We start from the raw sequence: 26,190 nt of genomic DNA on the forward strand, positions 1-26,190 counted from the left end.
AACTGTAAAGTCAAAAATACAAATCACGAGTTTCGGTGGTACAAATCATCAAATCATCGGTCCCAAGCCAATATTGCAAATCACCGGTTACAACTTACAACCGTACAAATTACAGGTCATTATATACACAAATCACCAAAATTAAAAAGCAAGCCTTCACATATGTAAAATCTTTACCTATATCATCTTCTATAATACTTTCTTTTGACATTACAGTACAATATAAATCTGATATTTGTACACATCAACATAACAATCGACTGATAAAGCAGAGATGAAGTTTCATAATTTAAGTGAGTGACAGGTATTTGACATTTCCACACAAACATTCTAGTAAAGGTGTCGTGCACCATCCAAGCACAACAATTAAACTTGTGTGGTAGCTGTTTAAGCATGTATCGAATTAAAAGCAAACGGTACAGACTTCGGATATACGAACACAGTAACAATACGTATTTCAATCAAACCAAAAAAAGTCAGTTTCATTTTATTCATCTAACATGGGAGCAGATGATAAAAAGATGAATATCTTGAGATTTAATGTTTACATCTTCCTCCGGGACACTTGAATAATGTGTGACCACAAGTATTAATTCTTCTGGCTGTACCTTGTCCTTGGATGCCTGCAGAACACCATAAATATATTATACATACATTTATGATATATATGTTGTGCAATGTGGGTTGTTTTCAGAAATATTAGCAAAAAAAAAAAAACACTAACCTGTGGGTACCATGACCTTACATTAGTTGACTTCCAGCAAACACATTGGTGAAGGCAAAGAATGAAAGAATGCTCAACTCTGGAACTTCAGAACCTACTTACCATATACTATATATATTAACTTGTATTAATATACAACAAAAATAAATACCGTTCTAACATGTTTATAGTTTATACAGGTGAAGCTGCTAGAAGAAATTCCGGTTGTAATCTCTGTAGTAGTATACCACAAAATACACACATGGGTGTCGATGATGGTCGGAGGGTTGTAATTTTTGGGTCTTTACTAAGGTCACTAGGATATTGGAGCATTGAAAATAGTGCCCTTGGTGCAAATTTTGAAGACCGTCTGTTACAGCACACACAAAACCATGTTGGAGTGATATCATTAACGATCATAGAGGCAGCACAGCGTGTCAGTTTGTGTTTCTGTACAACTCCATTCTCGCATTCTGTACCTTGACAGAAAGAAGCTTCTGCAGATTCAAATGGAACAGGTGCTGAACAGTAGCTGCATTGCTCCTTCGCTGTATATTTACCGACTGAGCAAAGCTTGCTGTCAAAAGAAAATTTCATATTACTAGCCATGCAAAACCACAAACATTTACATCATTGTTATAATTTAATATAAGCAGCAAGGCCCAGTCAAACGCTTAAACAAATGCACAAATCCCAGTTCACAACCCACTTGAGCATGAATTGAGGAAAATTCAAGTTGCCATTTACCACAAACAAGTGCACAAATGTCAGTGTCACACTGTAATTATTCTCACAAATTATTAAGCTGTTAAAAAAGAATGTGATATCTTCCATAAACATTCTAATTTACACAAGAAGAACAAAATTAAATTTATGATCTTGCACAAACAAGACCAAGTAGGGTCTGCACAACACAGAAAAGACCTATCACCATTATTTAATCTACTAGGGCTATGTTAGTGACTTAGTGTCTACACTTCCCATAATCTTGCTGTATGACTCGCAAGATGGAATTCAATGACCCCCGATACTATTTTTTCATAGAAAGTGCACATAAGATTATGCAATACCCTGAACAAACAAACCCTATTACCAATTGGCAACAAATTAAGAGAATCCAAAATGAATACATACTGCATATTAATAAAGTTTGCCACGAGGTATTGCACATATACCTTCAAGGGACCAGGGTAAAGGAACAGTTAAGAAGCATATCTAAAATATTTGAGTACCTCTTTTTAATCTTCTTAAATTCCGATTTAAGTACTTTAAGGGAATTCCTGATATGGGCCTGTTGAGAATTAACCCAGTTCTCCATTTGTGCCAATCCAGCAGGCTGCCAGTATCCAAGTTTACTAACATTTTCTGATGATTGAGACACTAAGTTAATAACGATGGAGAAACTGCAATAAATGAGCCTTTCCCGGAGTTCTTTTTCACTGCTCTTTAGAAGCTTCAACCACAAACCCATTTGTCCCTTTCCAGGTTCAGCTACAAAGCTCTGATTTTCTTCATTGACTTTATCTGCCTTCATATCTGCAAGTATTACACGCCTAATGATGATGTTCAAAAAGTGCAGCCGACGGGTGGTAATATTAGAGAGGTATTTAGAGACGACTTTTTGAAGAGGAGCATTTTCCAAGTTGGATCCCACATAAGACCTTAGCCACTTGGCTAGTATGTGATCTACATATATAGGAGCAAATTGCTTGAATGCCAACAATGCTGCCACCACATCCCAAATAACCACAGGCTTGTTCAAATGTTCATGTTGACTGAGGGAGCACATTATGTTAAAATCCCAATTTATCAATTCTCTCGTAGAAAACCCAGAAAAAGCTTCACCGTCGAAGTCTGAACATTTTTTTAGTAACTTATCAAGTTGTTGACCACCGGTCCAAAAGAACTCGACAGCTGCTTTCTGAGACCTGACAATGATCACAAATATCTTTTAGAGAGAGCTGCAAAGAGGCCCTGTCAACAATTTTACTATTATAAATTTGAGCTCTACATGTCCAGAAAAGCCTTTCCGCCTTCAACTAATCTATTTCAGCTATATCTCCTTGGACTACTTTTATGTGTGACATATTTATATGACGTTAAATAGTTGTCCTAATGTATCATTTTTGACCAAGTGACAATGCATGCATGTATTCTATATTGTATATGCAGATATACAGAATATAGTAGCAAATGTGCGAGCAAGTCGAAACTATGTAAACTTTTTGTGAGTTATATTGAATAGATGAAAATCTTTACCTTAACTGGTACATTGGATCTAATAGACCTGCATCAAAACGACGAGCCTGTAATCGACAATAAACTTGTTAATTTCCAACCGATAATGGTAGCAATAATCAACCTATAGTGCGAGTCAAATTTACAAAGAACTTCTACTGTTTTCCCTCAAAAAGCAAAAGTTCAAGCAGTAGAGACGCGGCGTCTCTACTTAAGTCGATGATTTACACCTCCGTGTGCAAAAAACTTCACACTGTAACTCCTTGTTCCTCAAAAACAAACAAACTTTGCACATTAAAGATATACTTTCTTGAAAATTTGTCCCTAAATCCATTGCTATTCTTTTAAGTTACAGACCTACGATAAATAACACAATTACGATACATAGTTGGATTCCATCTCTGCTAGTCTGCTGGACAGTCGAGGCTTTATTGCTGAGACATGCAAGATGTGGGCGGATGCAACCCCTACTCAAGGAGTTTTAGACTGTACACTGCGTTAAATTTTGTGAACAGTTGGAACTTGGAACCCTATTGGTGTCGCAATACACAATTGAACACACCTCAACAGCAACACTTAAGGTTTAAATAGTTTAAGGACTATCTTGCATGTTCTTAAATGTTAATGTTATGTGCACATTCGTGTAAAAACTAGGGATGTACCAAGGCTTATATATATACTAAATACTATACAAGCATACATAGCAGCAGAAAAATCAGTTCCTAATTATAATCTTGATAACTAGCATGACTTCCTGTTTGCAATACATACTAGGCAGGGATAACATTACGTACCACAGCAACTACCAGATTTCCAGGGAATAATGTTAAATATATTAATATGTTAAATATAGTATATTAATATGTTAAATGTAGTATATTAATATGTTAAATATATACTGTTAATGTGCTTACTGATAGCAATACATGAAACAAAACAGGGACAACATTACGTACCACAGCAACTACCAGATTTCCAGGGGATAATGCTAGACCAAAACATGAATCGAATGCATTTGGGACCTGCAAAGGATCCCTGGAAAACTTTAGATGCTGAATAATATGTGTATCTGGAGTGTTAAGAACTGTAGAGGATCACATCATACATCAGTAGAGCTCTCCACACCAGGAGTATTTGAAGGTAAAGTTACTTTGCATAAGGAATCTCCATTTAGAGTCCAGCAGTGAAAAGAATCATCCTTAAATAACACATTTAGTAGTTAGGAGTACATACTTTTATCATCAGGAAGAAAATATTCCAGTTACTTGGCCATCAAACTGGGTGGGGGGAGGGGGGGCTATATGGTCAGTACTGGAAAGCATTAATGAGTCAAGTCCGACACAGTTCTACTATTAAACATACTACATTATAACTAAATCCACGAATTGATAAGTGCAAACATTATGGGGGGGTACCATGTACCTAAGAAAACAGAATCTTAGAAACCTCAAAATTGCTTTGGGTCAAAAATACGGAAAAGACACAAGAATAGGAAAAAGGTTAGAAGAGAAAATCGTGAACAGGATACATATAAGAGAAACATGACCATCACAAATTGCATAAGCTGGCCGTTAGCCACATACGAGCACAATGAGCCTAAATACCTGGTTGCAGCTGTACAAACAGTTTCCATCGAATGCCCATGCGATTCCTGTTACCTGAAAAGTAATTGGAAATAGAAAACTTAAAATTTATCATGATAATATATTTACATATATTTTTACTTATAATCATATTTGATAGGAATAGAAGGAAACTTACAACATGCCCATGTAAATCATCAGAACCAACTTTATGAAATTTTCTGGTAGATATGTCACATTTCCACACTTCTAAAGCTCCAGAACCTTTGCCAACCGCTAGAAGAATTTTTTCCGCAGAGGCTATGGGCACAGTAAGAGAAAGTGTAGAAACTGGAACAGAATCCACGGATATGAGCTGCATAGAGATAGACTGATCCACATCAACATAAATATATATTCATTCAAAAGCTTGGAGTAAAAAACTAAGAGTTCAAAAGGGTGACCTCGTGAAATAGGGAGAAGGAGGCAGAACTAGTTTTGGATGGCTTCAGCAATTCCGCACTATAACAGTGCCAAATCTTGACACTGTAAATGAAAGAGTAATATTAGTAGCAAACTTTTTTGAATCAAATATTTCTATATTCAAGTGATCAAATCAACTGCATGTTGTCCCCCTCTAGTAACAGACAAATACAATAACAAAAAACCAAAACAACACAAAGCAAAATATAAGTATATGTTGCTTGTATTGCCTATTTGATATTCGTAGAAGTTGCAGCGTCTAATAAAATTTAATATACCTTGAAAGTTTGAAGATATGAGATATCTTGTCATTAATTTTACATACAACTATAAATACCATAAGTTTGAGCACAAGAAGATTTGCATATACGTGTAACCTTAAAACTGGAATTTTTAGATGATCTTCGGAGTTCGGCAACTTCTCTAGCATTATAGACAAAGCAATGGGTTATTACTGTTTTGATTTAGATGCATACATCTATATCAATAATCAGATCAATAGCAAGAGAATATTTAGTATCTTCTGTTACCTATTGAATTATCATTCAAAATAAGTTGACTGAAGCTACTTTTAGCAACATTTTGTATAACAGTTACTTTAGAGTTTAGCCACTTTTTATTTAGTTATAATTAAGGTAGAACAAATACATGCCAAAAAATATTTTAAAAATCTACTCACAATAAATAACAATAAGTATAAAGTAAAACCTCATTCTGTCCATTTTCAGTGTAATCACATCCAAGTTGCAATTGAACAGACAACTGTAGTAGATAACATGTGTTGTTTAAGTCGTGAGAAATGGCGTGATTAATCACGCTTTACGAGCTGCGTATTAGTGTGATTATAAACTTGGCATAAAATCATGCTTGGCTCGAGTATTACTCGCCAAAAATCGCACTAAGAAACACAAAAACTGAAATACCCCCAAGTTAAAAATAACTTACTTATCTTTACTAAGTACCCATTACAAAGAAGAGAAAGAATTTAAAAGAATGAAATTGAGCTAAACAATTTAGAAGCCTTTGACTTACTAAATATTATAGATTGATAGTTTAATACTGCTATATAATATTCCCACATGTTTGAGACTGTAATTTATGTTTGAAACTATTTTAAGTACTATTTTATTGTTTACCATTAGAACAAACATTCTCAATATCATATAAGTACAAATATAGATTATTTCAATTTTGGGAAAAAAAACGTGTGAGTAATCGCGCTTCACAATTGGAGCACCTATCCTTTATACCCCGTGCTAAGAATCTCTTGCGGTTTTTTCAATTTTGTGTGTTTCATAGCACTAGGTGGTGTACAAGGCACTATTATGTCAAAGCTCTAGATACAAAGGGGTACAAAAATTAAGTCTATGTGTAAGCATCAAACTACTCACCTCCCATCCGAACTTCCTGTAGCTAAGAGAAGCTGATGATTAGAAGCATCAGAAACAGACACTGCCCAATTCATTGTAGTGACCCAAGACATATGTGCATGGAGAATTCCAACGAGCTGTACATCATTGGTATATGTGTTGTTTATAATAGAATAGTGTTGTGGTTTATTGATTTTCCAGAACGAAATCATGCCCGATTTTCCTCCAATTGCAAGTATCGAACAACAGTCACACGAATCATCTGGTGACGATAATCTATACTCGGATGTTTGTAAAAGTGGTGACCAGGAAACAACAACTGAAGCTAGCATTGAGCTGCGTGAAGCATATTTATCAGCTGATATTAAGGCGACGTTATGCGTTTCTGGCACTCTTTTCTTACTCTTTGTTTTAGATTTAGGCATGCAAACAATTTGAAGAGACCTACTTTTCAGCTTGTCATCAGGGGCTTTAAGAGCCTGGAAAACAAGCAAAAGGATTTAGAGACAACTATGACTACTAACTGTGAAGTTTAACTGAGTTAATAGTGTTATATATATATATATATATATATATATATATATATATATATATATATATATATATATATATATATATATATATATATATATATATATTTATGTATGTATGTGTGTATGTATGTGTGTGTGTGTGTGTGTGTGTGTGTGTGTGTGTGTGTTATAATTACCATGAACCCAACAATGAAGAGTGCAATGACTATATATGATATCATGTTACAACATTGTAACTTCATATACTAAAAGACACCAACCTCTATAGATGAACCTTCAATTGCAAGCGAGCATGGAAAACTTGAGACTTCAGTAATATCATTTGCAGAATCACTACCATCAAGCACAGAAGAACAGAATAAACTTATGAGTTTAGAGTTTATTATCTTGATTAAATCAAACAATCTGTGCAATACTAGTAAATATGGCATAGTCGAGCACTGTACCTCACTGCTATGTCATTACGCCTTTTTCGTTTAGGGTTTTTTCTCATCACAGGGGTCGAAGTATCAACATCATGATCTTTCCCGAGTTCACTTGCTCTCTCCTAAAACAGAAAAAGATATTTTATTTTTGGGGGTTCTGATACAGAGAATATAACAGATGAAGGATAACCAGAACCAATAAAACAGTAAAGAAATAATAAATCATACAACGCTTCATGCGCTATTTACATTTCTACTTCAAAAAACATTTGACAAGTGCTTTTCAAGTGTGCTTAGTTATCTACAAATCATATGTTTGATACATGCACACGTGAACTTACTTCACAACAAGGTACAGAGTCCATGTTACATAAAGAAAAGTTATCAGGTTATGTTAAACTGCTAGAACAGGTCTACTAGAACTATTCAATTACTTGACTTACATTAAAAAGCTCCGAGTAAACATCCGACTCCCAGAAATTGACATCCAGTAAATACTTGTACAGCTTCTCAGAAATATCCAAGATCTATGTTATGATGACAAACTGAAACTTCATTACAAGACGATTACTGGTACAATCATATGTGTGTGTGTGTGTGTGTGTGTAATGAGAGAGATAGAGAGAGAGAGAGAGAGAGAGAGAGAGAGAGAGAGAGAGTATATTATCTATAAATGTTTTAAGAAATCGATGTCCTTGTGACTCGAGTACAAATTAAATCATTCAAGATTATTTACTTTTGGTAAAGGTCAACTACAGATATTAAGATATTAAGACTCTACTACGCTTCCACTCAGAGCTAAACGAGGACATACCTCAACCCACTCGGCGGAGAAGTCATAGAAAGGAAAACGGTAAAGCTTCACTCGTCCTTCAGTGGTACAAACAGCAAGCAAGCATCTGCACCAAGTAACACACACGCAACTTACATTTTCAAATATAATCACATTACAACACCTAACAAAATGTAAACCAAAACAAGGTAAGCTGGATAAAATTTACCCTGAGTTTGGCGCTAATCCAGTGGGAGACCAGGAGATAGACCGAACACAAGGACTGGTATCTCTATGAAAACTAATGGGTTGCATGCAACCACTGAGCAAATCTAAGCAAACGGAAAAAAAAAAGAAGCTAATCAAGGCAAACCAAACAATAAATCAGGTTACATGATCTTAAACATAACTCATCAACCAAGAGATCCCAACAACTCTCCTAATATACCAGTGGTTATTCCATTGGTAGAGATTCTGTCCTAATGAGTACGTTGCCATAATGAACAAATACCTTCCTTGTCTATTACTCCAATTTGAAAAGGTTGGCTTGGTGGTACTGTAATAAGGCCTCGAGGTCCAAAAGGCATGTTTGGAGTCTAATATATACAAGTAAAACCAACAAATGACGAGTATCAAAAGAAACCCAAAAAAACATAAACAAGCAACCACATAATAACCTTATAAACTCATAATCGTAATGCGAGTGAGTCCAGCATTACCAAAATAGTCACAACATGCCCGCAAGCAACTGCAACCAAGTTCTCTTCAGACCAAGCAACAGCATTCGGATAACAAGGTGAAGCCACTAGTGAAGCAGCTTGAAAGCGCAACGCCGCCATTCTTGCTGCAATGGGTCAGTAAACAAAACAATGACTACAATAAAAAAAACTGATTCTATTTGCAGGAAGTTCTGGAAATAGCATGTTACCATACAACAAAGCACCAAAAAATAAACCAATGCCCTCTCGGTCTAATGGTAACTCTCTCGCTCCTTTTATGAAACGAAATGTCGAGGGTTCGAATCTTTTTAAAGACAATTTAAGCATTTAATAATCACATTAAAAAAAACTATATATTCTTTGGGACTTGCATCAAACAGTTAATGCGCAACCATAAGTGAAAAATCTAAACCACAGAGTAGATGAAACGAGGAGTTGGGGAATTACCTGCCGGAAAGTGGGTTAATTACGAGGCCGGTTAATGGAATATTTATCAGTGTTGTGTGATAAAATGGAGATGAAATTGTAGAGGGTGGTACTTCCGCTATTCTATGTTTTATGGGGACATTAAGGTAATTCTACCACTGTTTTTTGGGCTCTTTTTTCCCCTATGTCCTGTGCTTACCAAAATAAAGCCTTATGTACTATAATACTGCATATCAGAAGGGTAATTGAGTGACTAAAGCTAATCAAAAACAGTGATTACAGATATGATCACCAGATGAGAGCCAACGACTTAAACTTTGTATTTGGTCCATTTTCAAATATGGGGATCTTTACCTCTGACCCAGAGGAAAGCCTGCTCCTGTTTATAGATCTTTGATATGTAAATTAGAATCCAAATGGGCAGGTACAAAGTCTCTGTGGAGATAAATACATAAATGGAATTCAATGAAGTTAAACCGCTTACGTGGCCTTTTTTATAATTCGATAGCTGATACATATTTAAGATTATTTAATCCAACTGCACAATACCAACAACCAACCAATCAAATTTTAAATCAAACAAATTAACAACTACTGACCAATAACCAGTAATACACATTTATACTCTAATAAATCACAACTCAACTCATATATTTGAATTTGTGAAGAAAACTCTCTTTGTGACCTTAAAACAGAATTTTCACAAAGTTGCGCTACCGACATTCAAACATTTTTAATAAATCAGAAATATATGATTTTCACTTGAAATTTTGAGGAGAGTTTCCTGAACTCCCCAAGTAGCTACAAAGTTTGTTTTGGCTTAAAAATCAAAGTCAAAGTAATTTAACTATAATTTATAAAATCAAAAATTGGAGCAGTTTTGCTTATTGCACATACCTCACTAAAATAATCATAACTCCCAACTCATTAATCTAAATGCAATGATTCTTTTTGGAGAGTAAACTAGACTCCAATTATCATATAATATGACCAGAAACTACTGCTCATGCATATCATAATTTATCCAGAAAATGACTCCAACAGATGCATCACAACAGCACAACAAAATTTCGCACATATGTCACTTAAATGGCTATATCTTTTAGCTCATATAATGAAACATCGAAATTCTTTTTCGTACTTGATATAGACATCAAGGAACACCTTATCACAGAAATATTAGGCACAAAAGTCGATTCAATTAACCCAAAATTATGCTACAAAAACAGCCCAGCAGCAGTCTACAAATTTATAACGTTCTAAATCATTAATCCGCTACTTACACTCTCAAAGTACCATTCTAAAAGCATACCTTCATACTTGTATGCATAATCTTAAACCCAATCATCAAAACAAATCAATATTAATCAAGCCCAACTCATAAATCTGTTTTAAAAATTTACAAAATCCAATATGCATACAAAGTTATCATCTTATCAAGATTTTTCCATGAATCAAATTCAAGAACACAAAAATCGAACTAAACCCGAAGTGGGTTCTAATAAACCAAGCAATACCCACAACTATATAGTTTAGGAAGTGATTCAAGACAAAAATCCGGTCTCAATTCGAGAATCGGACACGAAAAAGGAAGAGGGAGTGAGGAGGGAGAGAGTACCAGAGAGAGAGAAGAGCCGAGAGAGATGAAGAGAGTTCGAGAGAACTCGACACTAAATAAGAAAGAACTGGGCTGGTGGTTTAGAGGATATAGCCGGGGACAATTTAGTAATCATACAATTAAAACCAATACCCTTTTACTGCAAAATTCCTGAAAAACGAGCTTGTAAATTATAAAACTTCTATGAAATTGCTCTGAACAACTCGAACTATATTTTTAAAATATAGAATATGAAATTACCTCTCTCCCCATATTTTTAAAATAATTTTTGAGCACATAGATTATTTTATATGAATTTTACAAGATAATGCTCGATAATCAAAATTATGATTATAAAATCATTTTAAAATAGTAAATCACTGAAATAAATTCAACGATCATTCTTAAAATATCTTTAATAATATTCTAGAGATAATAAAGCAAATTCCATGATTTTATCACATCTCAAATATTTTACAAAGATATGTAAGCTCATATACTCATATTTTCACATGATAAAATATTTAAAATTATCTAAAGCCACATCAATCACATATTTCAACCCGTACAAGTCATATAGCACGTAGTCATACATCCACAATCAAATCTCATACTTTCATTTAATTAATGTATCAAAATATATTTATTCACACTTTTCTATTTCCGTCATTTGCGTAAAATCCGATATCCTTTATCGGTCATAAATTCACTTTATCCACTTAACCGTATCAACACATACGGGTCACAAAATCATGTACTCATATATTTTCCATGAAATTAATAACCCACTCATTTCTCGTTTAAATCCTCATAAATAATCACTTTTCGGTTCCTTGACCGTTGACTCAAATTCATAAATCATATACCACCTCATCCAACTGGAATATTATATAATATTTATTTATTTTCTAATTTCACATAAAATGGCACATTTGCATATAATATTCGATATACAATTCGCGAAATCCCCGGATATTACACTATGTCCTGTGCTTACCAAAATAAAGCCTTATGTACTATAATACTGCATATCAGAAGGGTAATTGAGTGACTAAAGCTAATCAAAAACAATGACTACAGATATGATCACCAGATGAGAGCCAACGACTTAAACTTTGTATTTGGTCCATTTTAAAATATGGGGATCTTTACCTCTGCCCCAGAGGAAAGCCTGCTCCTGTTTATAGATCTTTGATATGTAAATTAGACTCCAAATGGGCAGGTACAAAGTCTCTGTAGAGATAAATACATAAATGGAATTCAATGAAGTTAAACCGCTTACGTGGCTCTTTTTATAATTGGATAGCTGATACATATTTAAGATTATTTAATTCAACTGCACAATAACCGCCTAGGCGCTAATAATCATGATTAGGGGCGAGCAGAAAAAACCGAAACCGAAAAAAAAAACCGAAAAAACCGAAAAACCATACCGAAAAAAACCAAACCGAAAATAAAACCGAAAAAAACCGAAATAAAATAACCGAAAATAATGGTGCGGTTTTATTTTCGGTTTTATATTAAAACCGCACCGAAATTAACCGAACCGAAATATATAAATAAATAAATAAATATATATATATATATATATATTAATAAATAATAATAAATCACCTCAGTAATATTGATACTTTGTATCTTATTTTTATCGAAACCTGCTAGCTTCTTCCAGAGACTACGCAGTTTGCACACTAGCCGAGACGTAAACTCAAGCGTCAACTTTGCTTTGCTCTCCTCCAGTCTCTACAAATAACTATACAGCAAGTCAATAATATTAAAACAGACTCTTGGTTTTTCAATTTCTCACTCCTTTCAATTCATATAATGCTCCGGTGAATCCTTCTTTATTTTTCTTGGTCTTAATCAGATTCAAACACCAGGTTCTTATAAAATATCTAAGTTCATTTGTAAGTTTATTTCTTTACTCATAGTCATAGATTACTTATATTGCTAATTTTTTTTATTGCAGATGGAGTTTAATGATCCACTTTCTTCACCTGGAGTTCTTAGAGAAAAACTTCCTCCGACTCAAACAGAGAGACAACAGGAGCATGGTACATCTCAAGTCAACCAAAAACATGATACACCCCAGGTACACGAAACTGCTGATGCTAAAAATGAAACTTCGAAAAGAAAGTCATTTGTTTGGGATCATTTTACCTATGTAGAGAACATGACTGAAGGAAAATGTCCTTACTGTAAAAAGATAATCAAGTGTCATGTTAGAAGAAATGGGACGAGTGCTTTAGGTAATCACCTTACTAATCACTGTAGGACTTCTCCTGTTTTTAAATCTAAAACTAGCAACAAGAAGCAGAAAACATTGGAGGCAACATTTGCACCTAAGAATCAGGCGGGAAATGAATGTGAACGTACACTACAGGCTTATAGTTTTAGTCAAGAGAGGAGTAGAGAGGCACTTGCTAGGATGTGTATCAAAGATAATAGACCTTTTAGTATTGTTGATGATGAAGGTTTTGTTGAATATGTGTGTGAAATAAATCCAAGAGTTAAACTTCCGAGTCGTTGGACAGTGGCAAGAGATTGTTTAAGTATTTACGTAAAAGAAGCTAAAGCACTCAAGATACTATTGAAGGGTCAAAGAGTGTCCTTAACTACTGATACCTGGACTTCTGTCCAAAACATAAACTATATGTGCCTCACAGCACATTGGGTAGATGAAGATTGGAATCTAGTAAAAAAAATCTTGAACTTTTGTCGAATTGCAAATCATAAGGGGGAAACAATTGGAAAGTTGGTACATGCATGCTTAGAAAAGTGGGGTGTTGACAAAATATTCACAGTGACGGTCGATAATGCAGCTTCTAATGATGGTGCAATCAGATTCTTAAAGAAAAAGTATAAGGGGGCGAATGCGATCCTAGATTGCAATTTTATGCATTTAAGATGTTGTGCCCATATAATTAATTTAGTTGTGAAAGACGGGCTGGAAGAAGAACATGATTCGATTGTGCGAGTTAGAAAAGCTGTAAGATATGTTAGGTCGTCTCCATCTCGTTCTGAGAAATTTGAGGAATGTATTAGAAAGGAAGGCATAAAATGTGATAAAAATGTGTCTCTTGATGTCGAGACGAGATGGAACTCCACGTACTTGATGTTGGAGGCAGCAGTAAAGTATGAAAAGGCATTCAAAAGACTTGAAGAAGATGACTTATCTTATTTTAATTACTTTCTTATTGGAGATGAAGAAGATGTCACAACAAACACAAGGACCAAAGCTAAGAAGAAGAAGAAGAGAAAAGAAGTAGTTGGAGGACCTCCATCAGAAAATGATTTTGAGATAGCTCGGAATTTTCTGAAATTTTTGAAGCTATTTTACAGGGTGACAGAGAAAATTTCAGGGTCCAAGTATGTTACCTCAAACCTGTTCTTTGATGAGCTTGTGAAAATGCATGTGAAAATTGGAAATATGTGTTTTAGTGAGCATGCAAGATATTTAGAAATGGCAAAGCGCATGAAAGCAAAATACGACAAGTACTGGGATAATATTGACAACATAAACTTTCTCTTCTATGTGGCAGTCCTCCTCGATCCCCGCAGGAAGATGCAGTACATTGACTATTGTTTTTCACAGATATATCCTGATGAAAAAGAGAAGCAGATTCTAATGAAAGAAAAGGTGAAGAGCACCCTGGATGCATTTTACAAAGATTATGCTAGACTTCAGGAGGGCCAGACAAGTGGTAACACATCGAAAAAATATTCTGTGATAAATTCAAATATTGCACCCATGTCCATTGATGACGAGGAAGATGAGGAGGATGATGTTGATTTGATAGCGAATTTTCAAAAGCACTTGGAGTCAGAAGATAGCATGACTAACAAATCTGAAGTTGATATTTATATGTCAGATGCTATTGAGAGAAATTTAGGTGATGACTTTAATATTTTGCAGTGGTGGAAAATGAGTTCTGTAAAATTTCCAATTCTCTCTCAGGTAGCTAAGAATGTGTTGGGCATGCCTATTTCTACGGTGGCTTCAGAGTCTGCATTTAGCACTGGGGGGAGGGTGATCGACCCATTTAGAAGTTCACTCACTCCAAAGACTGCTGAAGCTTTAATTTGTACACAGGATTGGATCAGGTCAAAGAATTCAAAGCAAATTGATCTGGAGACTTCACAACCTTTTGCTCTTGATGGGATTAGAAAGCAGCTTGAAGAAATTGAAAAAGGTATCTTAAATTTTTAGTTACTATTAGTTTTATATTAATTTATGTTATAGAATGAGTCTTTTAATTATATAAAATAATGGTTGTTGCATGCAATTTCATTATATAATATATTTTTTTCTGATTTTTAATTCTTTTTATAAACAAACACACACGAATATCAAATATAAAAATAAAAATTTACATTTCACATTAATATAATTATTGATTTATTGTGCTTATAATTTTTTGTTTAAATTGTAGATGAGTTGGGAAGGGCACCTAAGTACTTGGAGGAGAGCTTGATCGAAGAATAGGATAATTGCAGTAGAGCTGAAATATTTGTGGTGTTAATCTGCTGATTAGATGTTATTATGAAACTTATTCAATTACCCAACTTTTTTTATTTATGTACTTTTTGAAGACTTTTTATCTGAATTTCATGATTAGTTTATTTTGGGTAATTTATTGACTTAGCATCATCTAATTTCTTGTCAAAATATTTATTTTTTAGTCTTTATTATGTATTAAAGTTTTTTATTTTAGATTAAAGTATGTAATATTTTCTATATCCTCATATATGGAAATAAGAGTGACCGAACATAGTATACATTGTACATGTACATGAAACTTTTCTATTTTGTTTAGAAATTTATTATGGACAAAAGTAACAAATCATAGTAGAAAAACCGAAAAAAAAACCGCAACCGACTAATGGTTAACCGCAACCGAAAAACCGATTTAATTGGTGTGGTTACGGTTAATGATAATTAACCGAACCGAACCGCATTCAACGGTTTGGTAACGGTTAATGTTCGGAACCGCACCAAACCGCACCATGCACACCCCTAATCATGATCTACTCTCAAGATTCTACGCTTTTCATTTGTACTTCTACAGAAAAATTCTGATAAGAGCCCGTTCCCGTTCCCGTTCCCGGGAGTACATGCCAATATTAGTTTTCCTGTTAATTTCGGAGTGTGGAGCATCTGTTACCTGTTACCAGAATAACTACTGTAATGCGTTTCTAGCCGTTGATAACTTGATATCGAAGGCCTGTATGGCTACAAAACCTACAAATTAACCGAGTTGATTGACGAATCGATGGTGTTCCAACCCACTATACCGTAATTAAGCAATTGTGTAATTAGCAATTGAAGAAAATAGTTAACAGGGCTAATATCTATGTCATTCATATTGGTTGATTATGCAAAATAAGCAATACGCACTAGTGAGAAACTGAGTTGAGCGGAGAAAAGAAAGTACCTTTAATTACACGCAACTCCTCTTCCGATGCCCTCGCCGGAAAACAAGGCTCGAATTCAACTTAAATCAGCAGGCATTCAAGCACGGGTTTCGAGGTGTCTGTGAATGCCGCTCCGTTCCCTTCAGGCTGCGTTTTAAAGTTTCGGTGGTTTGGGATTAGGCCCTCCCGATCCTTTTATTTTGTAACTTTTTAACGGGTGTTTTTGAATGTCTAGGCCGATTAATTTATAAATTTTTTGATAGATTTAATTAAAATATTTATATTAATTCAAACTTGTTTCTTGACTATTTAAAAAAAAACTTATACACGTTAAAATGATGTTAATTTTATATAAACGTAATTTTTTATACAAAATTATATATCAAATATATATTATATATTTTTAAAATAATAAATAGTATACTTTTTATTACATCTGGTTAGGAATATTTCAGATGATATGAGTTTTTCTTGTATTTTGTTTTGTGGGTACTCTTTTTCCCCCTAAGTTATTTCCCATAGGGTTTCCTCTTGCGGGGTTTTAACAAGGTCCAATTGGTGAGTTTTTTTTTCACACAATAGAGACCATACCTTCTAAACGTCCGGAGTATTTATTTACTCTTGGATTAGATAGTATACTTTTGTGGATGAAAGAAATTCTATTCCATCGGACATTGTATTTTCGATCTTTGGTATCAATGAAAATCTATTTTTCTTTAAAAGAAAAAGAAAAAAAGAAAAAAGTCTTTTATTATGTCAGCTCGTGGGTTTACCCAAGGCGCACCCGAAAAGGTAACGATTGCGGGTTCCTACGTTAAAAAAAAATTCAAAAAAAATGTGTGATTAGTGATTAATGAGTCTAGTTAATGCGAATTGAGATCTCAAACTCATACTTATTTTCTTAAAAAAAAAAAATTTACCATTTTGGAAAGGTGTCGTAGTTATTTATGTGTTCCGTGTTTTATATTTTCTTAATTTAAATTTGTTTTTAAGAATAGTTTTTAAATTTTCAGGACTTGCCAAGTTAAAATTTTCGGGCGTAAATTTTTATTTATTTTTTTTGAGTTATAAATTTTAGCATAAATAATGCTCACTTTTTATGAGAAATTTGAGTACTGTATTTATATATTACTTATAACATATGTATGGTTTGAGAGATTTAGCAAGACCTTAGTCAAAACGAGGTGAATATTGTGTAGACATCTCCTATTTGGTGTAAATAAATAGTATAGCGTGTAGTTGGAGTTATTGGACACGTATAATCATGACTATTATTTGTATGTTTTAGTCATTTTGATAATATTTCTTTTGTGTTATGAAAACTCTTCTAATTAAATTGTATACGCGTGTCGTCAGAGTTATGAGAGTTATTGGTTTATTTTTTTAAAGTAAATGTGATTATTGTGTATAAGTGTTAAGAATATTTTAAACAGTGTGATTGTTTTAGCTGAGAATGCATTTGTTATGTTTCTTTGATATTTATCATGCTTATTTATTTAGATATTCAGTTTTATTCAACTTATGTATTATTTACATTCATATGGACATTTCGTTAAACGACAATTCATTTTTATTTATTTTTCATCGGACATATTAAATGGATTGTTTTGTGAAAGAACGTGAGTTTCAAAATGTGCGTATTCAATTGTAGTTTTCACTCAAATATTAAAAATTGTTACATTTGAGCATGTATTTAGATTGAAATTTATATAGATGGATGAGTTCAAATTATCTTTTTTTTAAGGGAGTTCAAATTATTTTAAACTACTATTTAAACCAAGAAGATTAATATAATCAATATTCGGCAAAGGGAGATGATACAAACGAATAACGGTCTAATGGGGAAAAAATTTCAATTTCAAACAAAGAAAAAGAATTTCAATTTCATAACGTAAAAAAAACCGAGGCCTATGTAAAACACACTTAAAATCAATAATAAAATTGAAAGGGAGCGCTCACGAGCAAAACCCTAAAACCTCTATCCAAGCCCTCAATTACAAATACCCCATCCCCATTTCTCTGCGACTACCCAAATCAATTGCAACCCTTTTTCGCAGATTCAATTTGGGTCTGGCCCATTAAATCGTATGTTTCTCTGTCTCAGTCTCCATCTCCACTTTCTTGTTTTTTAATACACACAAACCCATGTATGTATAATTATCAATGTCATCCTCTAGACTTGCAGATTAGCTAATTCAACAGTTCTTGTTTTGTATATATGTGTTTATGTTAAGTGTATATGAATGCAATTTATTATCTTTGCACGAAAGATCTGAATCTAGAATTTTCTTGGTTTTTGGGGGTATTTTTGTTTGTTTGTTATGATTATTTATGGTAGTCGAAGTAATGTTGGTTATTGGTTTAAGCTTTGATTTAATTTTTAGGGTTTGTGTGTTTGCAGGTTGAGGAGGTTTTTGTGCTAATTTGAGTTGAATAACGATGAGTAGCCGATTCTCTCGCACGATTTATGTTGGAAATCTTCCTTTGGACATAAGGGAGTCTGAAGTTGAGGACCTGTTTTACAAGGTTTGTTTTCGGTGGTTCTGAGATGGGTTGTGTTTGCATTTTGTAAGATGTATTGTCTTATGATGTGTAATTGTAGTCTTTGTTGCTAAATTTGAGGTGGTAGACACGAAATGCTTAAGTTATACTGTATGTTTATCTGAAATTGTAGTCTTTGTTGCTAAACTTGATGTGGTAAGCATCAATTTAATTTAAGTGATTACTACATAGAATGCCCATTCTTATAATTTTTTTTTTGCTAGTTATTTAGAGGTTCTAAGAAGCCAAGACTTCTCGTAACATTTAGTTTTTGGTGAAACATGTCAGTCTTGTGATATTCGTATAATCATTATCATCGCATTCAGTGGTTTGCTACAGTTACATGCTGAGTTAATCATTATCTCTCCTCATGCAGTATGGCCGTATATTGGATATTGAACTGAAGATTCCATCTCGTCCTCCTTGTTTTTGTTTTGTGGAGGTACCTAAATATAATATACAACTTATTATCTCAATGTGCGGTTAATATATTCTTTTAGAAAATCTATTTATTTTCTGTACTTCTATATACTAAACTTTGTAGTTTGAGGATCCCCGGGATGCTGAAGATGCAATTAGGGGTCGAGATGGCTACAACTTTGACGGTTGTAGATTGAGGGTACATTACGTAGCTCTGTTAACTACCTTCCGTATTAGGGCACTGTGATAAATAGTTATATAACACTCAAAACCAATGGTGCAGGTTGAACTTGCACATGGTGGTAGAGGGTCAGTTTCTGGTGATCGCCGTGGTGGTTATGGTGGTGGTGGTGGTAGTTTTGGGGGTGGAAGGGGTCGCCCTGCCATTTCACGCTACTCTGAGTTCCGAGGTAGGAATATTATTGTAATATTGTCTATGGATAACTTAACGCTGTCTAGCTCGTTTGTTTATATATTTCCAAGGCCAAAATGTTTCAGTTGGCATCCTTACTTTTTAGAATGTGTAGATAATTTAACACGTGTGCTTATATGTGCCACAGTTATTGTTCGTGGACTACCAACTTCGGCTTCATGGCAAGATTTGAAGGTAAGAAGTTAATAAGATAAGTTACTTGAGTTGATGCTAGAATCCCCCTAGTAGATATTGTTAATCAAATTTTAAATTATTTTCAGGATCACATGAGGAAAGCTGGTGATGTGTCCTTCGCTGAAATTTCTCGTGACAGAGAGGGTATTCATTGTTTAAATAAAATGTACTTTTATTTGGGTGGTCAAATTCTATCTTTCTCGTTAGTTTCCTGGATTATTGATATTTTCAATATCGAGGACAGTGATTACTAGGTGTAAGATAGCAGATATTAGTAGATCGTATTGACATTTGGCGCCGCATGAGCCTTGTGTTCACTTGACATCAATTTTATATTTTCTAGTCATCCTTACCATGAATATATTTTTGGGAATTCTGAAGCAGGTGATTAGAGGAATTAAGCCAAGCACATGCTGATTAGTATTCTGTTGTTCTGGGTAGAGCTTTATGGATCTGATGTCCAGATCTTTGTTTCGATCTTAGTTTTCGTCATAGGAAACTATGGGTTTTCATTTTAGATGACCATATTTGTAATATGTTTGCCCTTGCTGACTGACTATGTATGAGTTGTATTCTAAAGATAGGAGGTTAGGGTTGAATATGTTAAATTTTGTGTTGATTACAAAAGAAACTAATCCCTTTTGCTTGATTAAATAGTGCAAGTTTTCTTAGAGTGGCGTGAAGGTTAAATGGGGGTCATATTGAGCATGTTTTAGAGTGAAAACAAGTCATATTGTATGTTTTGTAATCTTGTTAAAACAGCTCTTTCTATGGGAAATATGCTCTGTCTGCTACATGGCGCGTCTCTTGGACTGCTAAAAATGTAAAAGAAGGGTCATTTTGGAACTTTAGTACCAAGAAACTGGAACTATGCTTGTTTATATAGCATGGAGGGAACTAAGGATTACAATATTTATCCTTGTATATGTTTTACATAAGCTTAATCGAGTGTTATAATTGTTTTGGTTATGCTCTTGGTTAAATATTGCACTTTCGCCTGTTAAGCAATTTAGAAGCAGTATACTTGTGCATTTTGTTTGGCATTCTTGTGCTGGTGGTTTTTGTTTCTATAGTTCTATCTTTATCATAGATTGGATTATTTTATTATGTAATACAAAATCTTACTCATGAGTTGTGAGATATAATTTTTCTAAACGGGCACTTCCCACTTCCCAGTAGTTCAGGGATTAAGATACAACAATTAACACACGTATGCAGAGCTATATTCAGATTTCCAAATATACTAGTTTGACTTTCGCATTGTTGCTTTTCAGTCTTTTCATGATCATTGTATTGTTGTATACAGGCACCTTTGGTCTGGTTGATTTCACAAATTATGAAGACATGAAATATGCTGTAAGTTGCTGATCTTTTTAATATTTAAGCATAGTTTATTTCCATGAACATGGCCAGCCCCAGCTATAATGATTTTCATTTATGAATTCAGATTAAGAAACTTGATGACACCGAGTTTAAAAATCCGTGGACAAAAACCTATATCCGGGTAATACTCATTCCGGTATTTGTATCTAGTGTGATTTCATACTTTCCTAATATATTAATAGATTTTTGAATAGTGCCTCATACTCATTGCAGATTTCTGTAGTTCATGAAAAAAGTGTATAGCATCTACACATGTACTTTTGTGTTGGTTTAATCCTCTGATCGTTGCTTGTTAAATATGACAAACAAATTTCTAAATTTACAGGATGGTGCTCAGCTAATGGGCCAAATCAAAGTCAGCACCCTAAAAGGATAGGATCTATTAGGATGTTTCTACATCCAAGCTTTCTTGCTTTGGCCTCGTGGATACTGGGGGACACACCTACGGAAAATATACATAGGATAGTGCATATGTAATGCATGCCTAGTCGAATATCTTAATTTATGTAGCTATCTATATATTAATTTAAAAAACCTCAAAATAAACTAATATATAGATAAAAGATAAGTACATAAACTAAGATATTTGAATAGGCATGTGTAGTCGATGCCTCTAACCTCTCATTGCCAAGGAAACAGAAGTAGAGAAGTATATAATAGAATATAAATCGAGATTTAATATTTTGGTTTTCAGCTCTTCAATTAGACCATTGAATTCCTGCAGACACAACAGCAGTTTGGCTGATACTTAATATTTTCATACATTAGAAGGGCAATTTTCACTCGCTTAACAACTTATGTGGGTCTGCTACTGATTCTTGCAATTACAGGCCCCAACTTAATTTCATGTTACTCCAAAGTAGAAGCCTGGAACATTTAATTATAACATCAGAAAGATAACTAAATTTTTGATAGTTAAATGAAATCCACTGAATGACGTGAAAAGTAAATTATTTCTAACATATTACATTTTTTTGGACACTTCCGTTTAAAGCTGATACCTTGGCTCATAACAAGAATGTGTGAATTGTTTCTGATCTAAAAGCCTTTGATTTGATTGTATTCCGAGTTCAGGTTAGCAAGTTTGACCGCAGTCCATCAAGATCAAGAAGCCGAAGTAGGAGCCGGAGTAGGAGTAGAAGCTTAAGAAGGGATAGGAGGTAAGCCTCTGTCAATACTTTGTATACGTCCTGCAGAATACTTGTTCAACTAAAATTAAACTGTTTAATTCTGCAGCAAATCTGTGGACCGGTCTGTCTCGAGGTCACCTTCTAAGTCTAGATCTGCATCTCCTGTGAAATCGACCAGGGCAGCATCTCCTGTAAAATCTACCAGGGCAGCATCTCCTGTCAAATCATCCAGGTCATAATCTCTTATATGATTAAGTTTTTGCTCCTTCCCCATTATCTTAATTTTTTAAGTTTTATGTTTCTAATTATGATATATGCAGGCCTAGGTCAAGATCCTTATCCGCTTCCCCAAAACAGGTGAACCTTTTGTTAAGTGGTTGACATACATGTGTTCAGTCTAGTCACTCTAGTCGATCAGAAATAATGAGTTCTAATTGAGGTTGAATGTTGTAGTGCAAGCATTAGGAGTTCTTGTAAAGATCCCTTTCTGCATATCATTCTCATCTTGTTTTACTTCGTCTCCTTAAATGTTATTGTAACCTAATAGTACTTCACTACACACTTCTGTCCTGCTCTAAAGTTTCTGCTGAAGTGAGAGATCTAAAAATTTGGATATCTTAGAGGAGAAAAATAATGGATGGATGAATCCAGATGTTCTAGTCTTTAATTTGTAATTTAATACATAAAGAACTTTTGGTGTGTTGGTGCTTTTTCCTGGTGTGTCGATATAGGGTGCTGGCCTATATGAAATTCCTTTCCTGCTAGGTAATCGTACGTTTTACAGTAATGAATTTAGGCTATCTGAAAGTATTGATTAGCATCAAATATGAATTACTATTGCACTAATAAACAATGAATTTGTATATTTTTATATTAAAATTATGTGTTCTCATTGGAGATATGGGTCCATTTCAGGTGCGATCAGGAAGTGCTTGATACTCTTGCCAGATAATCGAATGTCCAGTGATGCTTGAAAGGGAGTGTTTGATAGGATTCTTATTGGAAGGAACCCTTGTGTTTAGAGTTTTATATTTCTTGATGAGAATTATGAATTTTAGAAAGCTAAACCTTTTTATCATTAATGTGTTGTAAACTATTTACGTTAGTATGGATTCCAACTTTGAGTCTAGAGGTCATCTCTGCATTGCTTCATTATTCGAACTTTTTCGATCAGGGTGTAACCTGGGAGTAAAATTCTAGTTTTTAAGGCTGAAGACCTGACCAAGGGTATATACCTTGTATGTGTAACCCTTTATTTTATGTAGACTAAGATGGATGACCCTACTTCCTAAAGTATGTTTGGAATGTGTCACCTGAGGCAGAGGCTTGTTGTGTAAAAAAATTTAAGGAACCTTTGAAGATGCTGATTGTCTGATTATAAGTTTTGTTTCTGCTTTAGCTTCTAAAACGTGTTTTTGTTCCAAAAAGTGCGTTTATTATTCTTGTAAAGGCCTGGGAGTGCTTTTGTTTTTTCGGATGAATACCGGTTCGGGCCAAAATCTCGGATTTCTCTCCACGGATTGTTTGAGACTGGGTTGAATCATTTGTCATGAGGCTTGATTTGTAATGAATAGGGTTTGGGCCAAAAACTTCCTAAGTATGTGAATGTTAACCAAACAATCACCTAGAATGTTCTCGGAATTAGGAGAGTATAATGGGGCTCACTAGGTTGATATGACAAGCAGGTTTCAATGATCAAGTATCTAACTGAACACCAACTTTGTGTAAAGTGGCCTGGCTGCATAACGAGATTCAGTTTGGAAATTGCCTCACTTGTAGTGTGTGATTGTGTGCTAAGTGCCAACTCTGATTTGCTATTTGAAGATGCACAAAAGTCATGAGAATGAGCTATATATCATCTTTATTCTGTAACTATTTATAGAATAATATAACTGACAATCAACAAACTACTGAAGCAGCAATAAATATATATGATAACGGTTTTTCTAGTGTGTGTCCATGGGCACATGCGAAGCGCGGAATTTGATAAGTTTGAGAGATTTTGATTGGCTCTCATAACTTAATAACGGTGGATCCCCTGCAAATATATCAACCACACCAATCAAAATCTCCAAAACATATCAAATTCCGCGCTTAGCATGTGCCTATGGGCACACACTAGAAAAACCCTTGTAATTATATACCTCTTTATAAGCGGAACTTGAAAAACAAGGAAAAAAAGCTACTACATCCATGTTTATATGTTTTTCTCTAGGAAATTTTTATATCCGAGTACAATCACTTAAAAAAATGGGTACGGGTCTCCGACATACGTGTGTTGGTAGGAGAAAAAAAAAAGCTCAACGGCTTAACGCAAAATTTTTTATGAATATAACAAGTTCTTTGTAGACCACAAAAAAACTGGAGTATCGGAGACCACATCTCAGCCATCAATTTATTATAATCCAACGGTTATCATATTTCTGTTTATTTTTAAAAAAATATTTATTTATTAACAATACACACAAAAATACGTTTGATGTATACGGTACTAACGGCTTGTTAGGGACGGTTACTCGTATGCTGAACGTACGCTCTGCAGTTATGGCAGTTTGTTTTGCGTATCACCGTGCAATACCTCTCTGTTCTCTAATTACGGACCTCATAATTCTCAGCCATAACAGAATTGTTCCTCTGGTCAATTCATTGTGCGTGTGTAGTTGTCATGGTTAGTGTTCGAGAGGCAGGTATGTAGTGTCCATTAGAGTTTAAGTCCATTTACTTGTTACTCTACTTTTGATTTTTTATCAAACTGATTTTCAATCCCTTTGTTCCGTTAAAGTATTAATGTTGTTTCTTTAGCTTATTTATGTTGCTCTTCTCATGTTCGATGATATGTCTCAACAAGTTCTGCATTTGTCCTTCTAAACATTATGCGGGATGCTTTTGCTTGTGCGTTGTGCTGCTGATATCGACGCGGTTTATAAGATGTTATCTCCGAGAATCGTTCTGCAAAAATCGTGCTGCAATGATCTTCGGATTCATGGATAGTTATTGTTTTGTAACTGCGGTATTTTCGTGAGTGGGTTGCGGGATGCTAATCCCGTATTATACGTCTATGTCTACAAAACATACGGTACTTTTAGAGCGTACAAGTGCTGTTATTTAAATTTTAAAAACTGCTTAGACAATCTCAGCCGTGCAACAAATTTGTAATCCAATGGTGGATTAGATGGTCTTAGAAGTCTAAGGAAATAATAGTCCCCCACTGAACCCAACTCATGTTAAATATCATTTAGCATATCGTTCTTTTTCGCCGGTAATATTATTCAAATGCTTTTATCGGTTGCCAAAAAATGATTATGGGTCCAGTTGAAAACATTTCTAGCCGATCAAAACCATCTCAAAAACGTGTCTCTAACTGTCTACACACCGGACTGCCCCCACACGCCTTAACAGCCTAACTCCAACTTTGAACTAAAGAAAATGAAATCTCAACTCCCCGAAATTTCCTCTGCTTTCTACTCTGTATATAATATATATACAAGTCCCAGCTCCCAACTTTTAAAATCATTTCTCATATTTTCATTCAAATCTTTAATATTCTCCAGAAATTCATCAGGTACAAGCTAGCACGATGCTCATGTCGATGTTGAGTTCATTTGATGCTCTGTTTGCCGAGTCGTTTGGCCACAAAGTTGGCTTTTCATGGCCACTTTTATCAGCTAAAGATGTCCAGCCTTCGGAAAATAAAATGCAATCGTCTAGTGGTAATTTTGCGGATAAATTTATCGCTAAGAAGTTGCCGGAAAATCAAGAAGTGCAGCAGAAGACGAGGAAGATAGCAAGTACTAGGTTTGCTCCGGAGCTGGACGGAGTGCATTTTTTTGAAACTATTATTCCTTATTGACTTGTCAGCCGGAACT

General features: G+C 34.5%; 2 protein-coding genes across 10 annotated transcripts; one reads left to right on the forward strand and one right to left on the reverse strand.

The window, feature by feature from the left end:
- Positions 1-328: 328 nt before the first annotated feature.
- On the reverse strand, positions 329-16,423 carry LOC108215228 (uncharacterized). Of its 7 annotated transcripts, XM_017387630.2 has the most exons (20): positions 16,264-16,317; positions 11,981-12,061; positions 9,586-9,666; positions 8,806-8,930; positions 8,598-8,682; positions 8,316-8,418; positions 8,129-8,213; positions 7,758-7,841; positions 7,336-7,436; positions 7,150-7,222; positions 6,378-6,835; positions 4,968-5,049; positions 4,703-4,879; positions 4,546-4,599; positions 4,047-4,139; positions 3,898-3,963; positions 2,963-3,009; positions 1,936-2,631; positions 725-1,280; positions 329-623 (listed from the first exon to the last, which is right to left on the reverse strand). In XM_017387630.2, exons 4-19 carry the CDS (start codon positions 8,923-8,925, stop codon positions 896-898), a joined length of 2,709 nt encoding a protein of 902 aa, XP_017243119.1. In that variant the 5' UTR covers positions 8,926-8,930; positions 9,586-9,666; positions 11,981-12,061; positions 16,264-16,317; the 3' UTR covers positions 329-623; positions 725-895. The 7 variants fall into 7 exon arrangements, with proteins under 7 accessions (XP_017243119.1, XP_017243121.1, XP_063946540.1 ...); XM_017387632.2 differs by lacking the exon at positions 9,586-9,666 and having other exon boundaries at positions 16,264-16,421; XM_064090470.1 differs by lacking the exon at positions 11,981-12,061 and having other exon boundaries at positions 16,264-16,419.
- Positions 16,424-18,162: 1,739 nt separating this feature from the next.
- On the forward strand, positions 18,163-23,715 carry LOC108214940 (serine/arginine-rich splicing factor SR34A). 3 transcript variants are annotated; one of them, XR_010289788.1, is made up of 13 exons: positions 18,163-18,328; positions 18,645-18,769; positions 19,161-19,226; positions 19,329-19,403; positions 19,488-19,614; positions 19,765-19,811; positions 19,898-19,955; positions 21,118-21,167; positions 21,259-21,315; positions 21,520-22,354; positions 22,431-22,556; positions 22,645-22,681; positions 23,240-23,538. XR_010289788.1 is itself a non-coding variant. In XM_017387203.2 (13 exons), the coding sequence occupies exons 2-13, from the start codon at positions 18,683-18,685 to the stop codon at positions 23,258-23,260; spliced, it is 837 nt and encodes a 278-aa protein (XP_017242692.1). In that variant the 5' UTR covers positions 18,163-18,328; positions 18,645-18,682; the 3' UTR covers positions 23,261-23,715. The 3 variants fall into 3 exon arrangements, 2 of the variants coding, with proteins under 2 accessions (XP_017242692.1, XP_063944979.1); XM_017387203.2 differs by having other exon boundaries at positions 22,269-22,354; positions 23,240-23,715; XM_064088909.1 differs by lacking the exon at positions 18,163-18,328 and adding an exon at positions 18,431-18,545 and having other exon boundaries at positions 22,269-22,354; positions 23,240-23,715.
- The last annotated feature ends 2,475 nt before the right edge of the window (positions 23,716-26,190 follow it).

This window comes from Daucus carota, chromosome 3 (assembly GCF_001625215.2).
Source record: "Daucus carota subsp. sativus chromosome 3, DH1 v3.0, whole genome shotgun sequence".
Lineage (NCBI taxonomy): Eukaryota > Viridiplantae > Streptophyta > Magnoliopsida > Apiales > Apiaceae > Daucus > Daucus carota.

Coding starts and splice junctions, on each gene's coding strand:
- LOC108215228 (XM_064090469.1), bottom strand. CDS start 8,925: ATGGCGGCGTTGCGCTTTCAAGCTGCTTCACTAGTGGCTTCACCTTGT. Junction 8,683..8,805: donor GGCATGTTGTGACTATTTTG/GTAATGCTGGAC, acceptor TGTATATATTAG/ACTCCAAACATGCCTTTTGG. Junction 7,437..7,757: donor TTTACTCGGAGCTTTTTAAT/GTAAGTCAAGTA, acceptor TTTCTGTTTTAG/GAGAGAGCAAGTGAACTCGG.
- LOC108214940 (XM_017387203.2), top strand. CDS start 18,683: ATGAGTAGCCGATTCTCTCGCACGATTTATGTTGGAAATCTTCCTTTG. Junction 18,770..19,160: donor TTGAGGACCTGTTTTACAAG/GTTTGTTTTCGG, acceptor CTCCTCATGCAG/TATGGCCGTATATTGGATAT. Junction 22,355..22,430: donor AGCTTAAGAAGGGATAGGAG/GTAAGCCTCTGT, acceptor TTAATTCTGCAG/CAAATCTGTGGACCGGTCTG.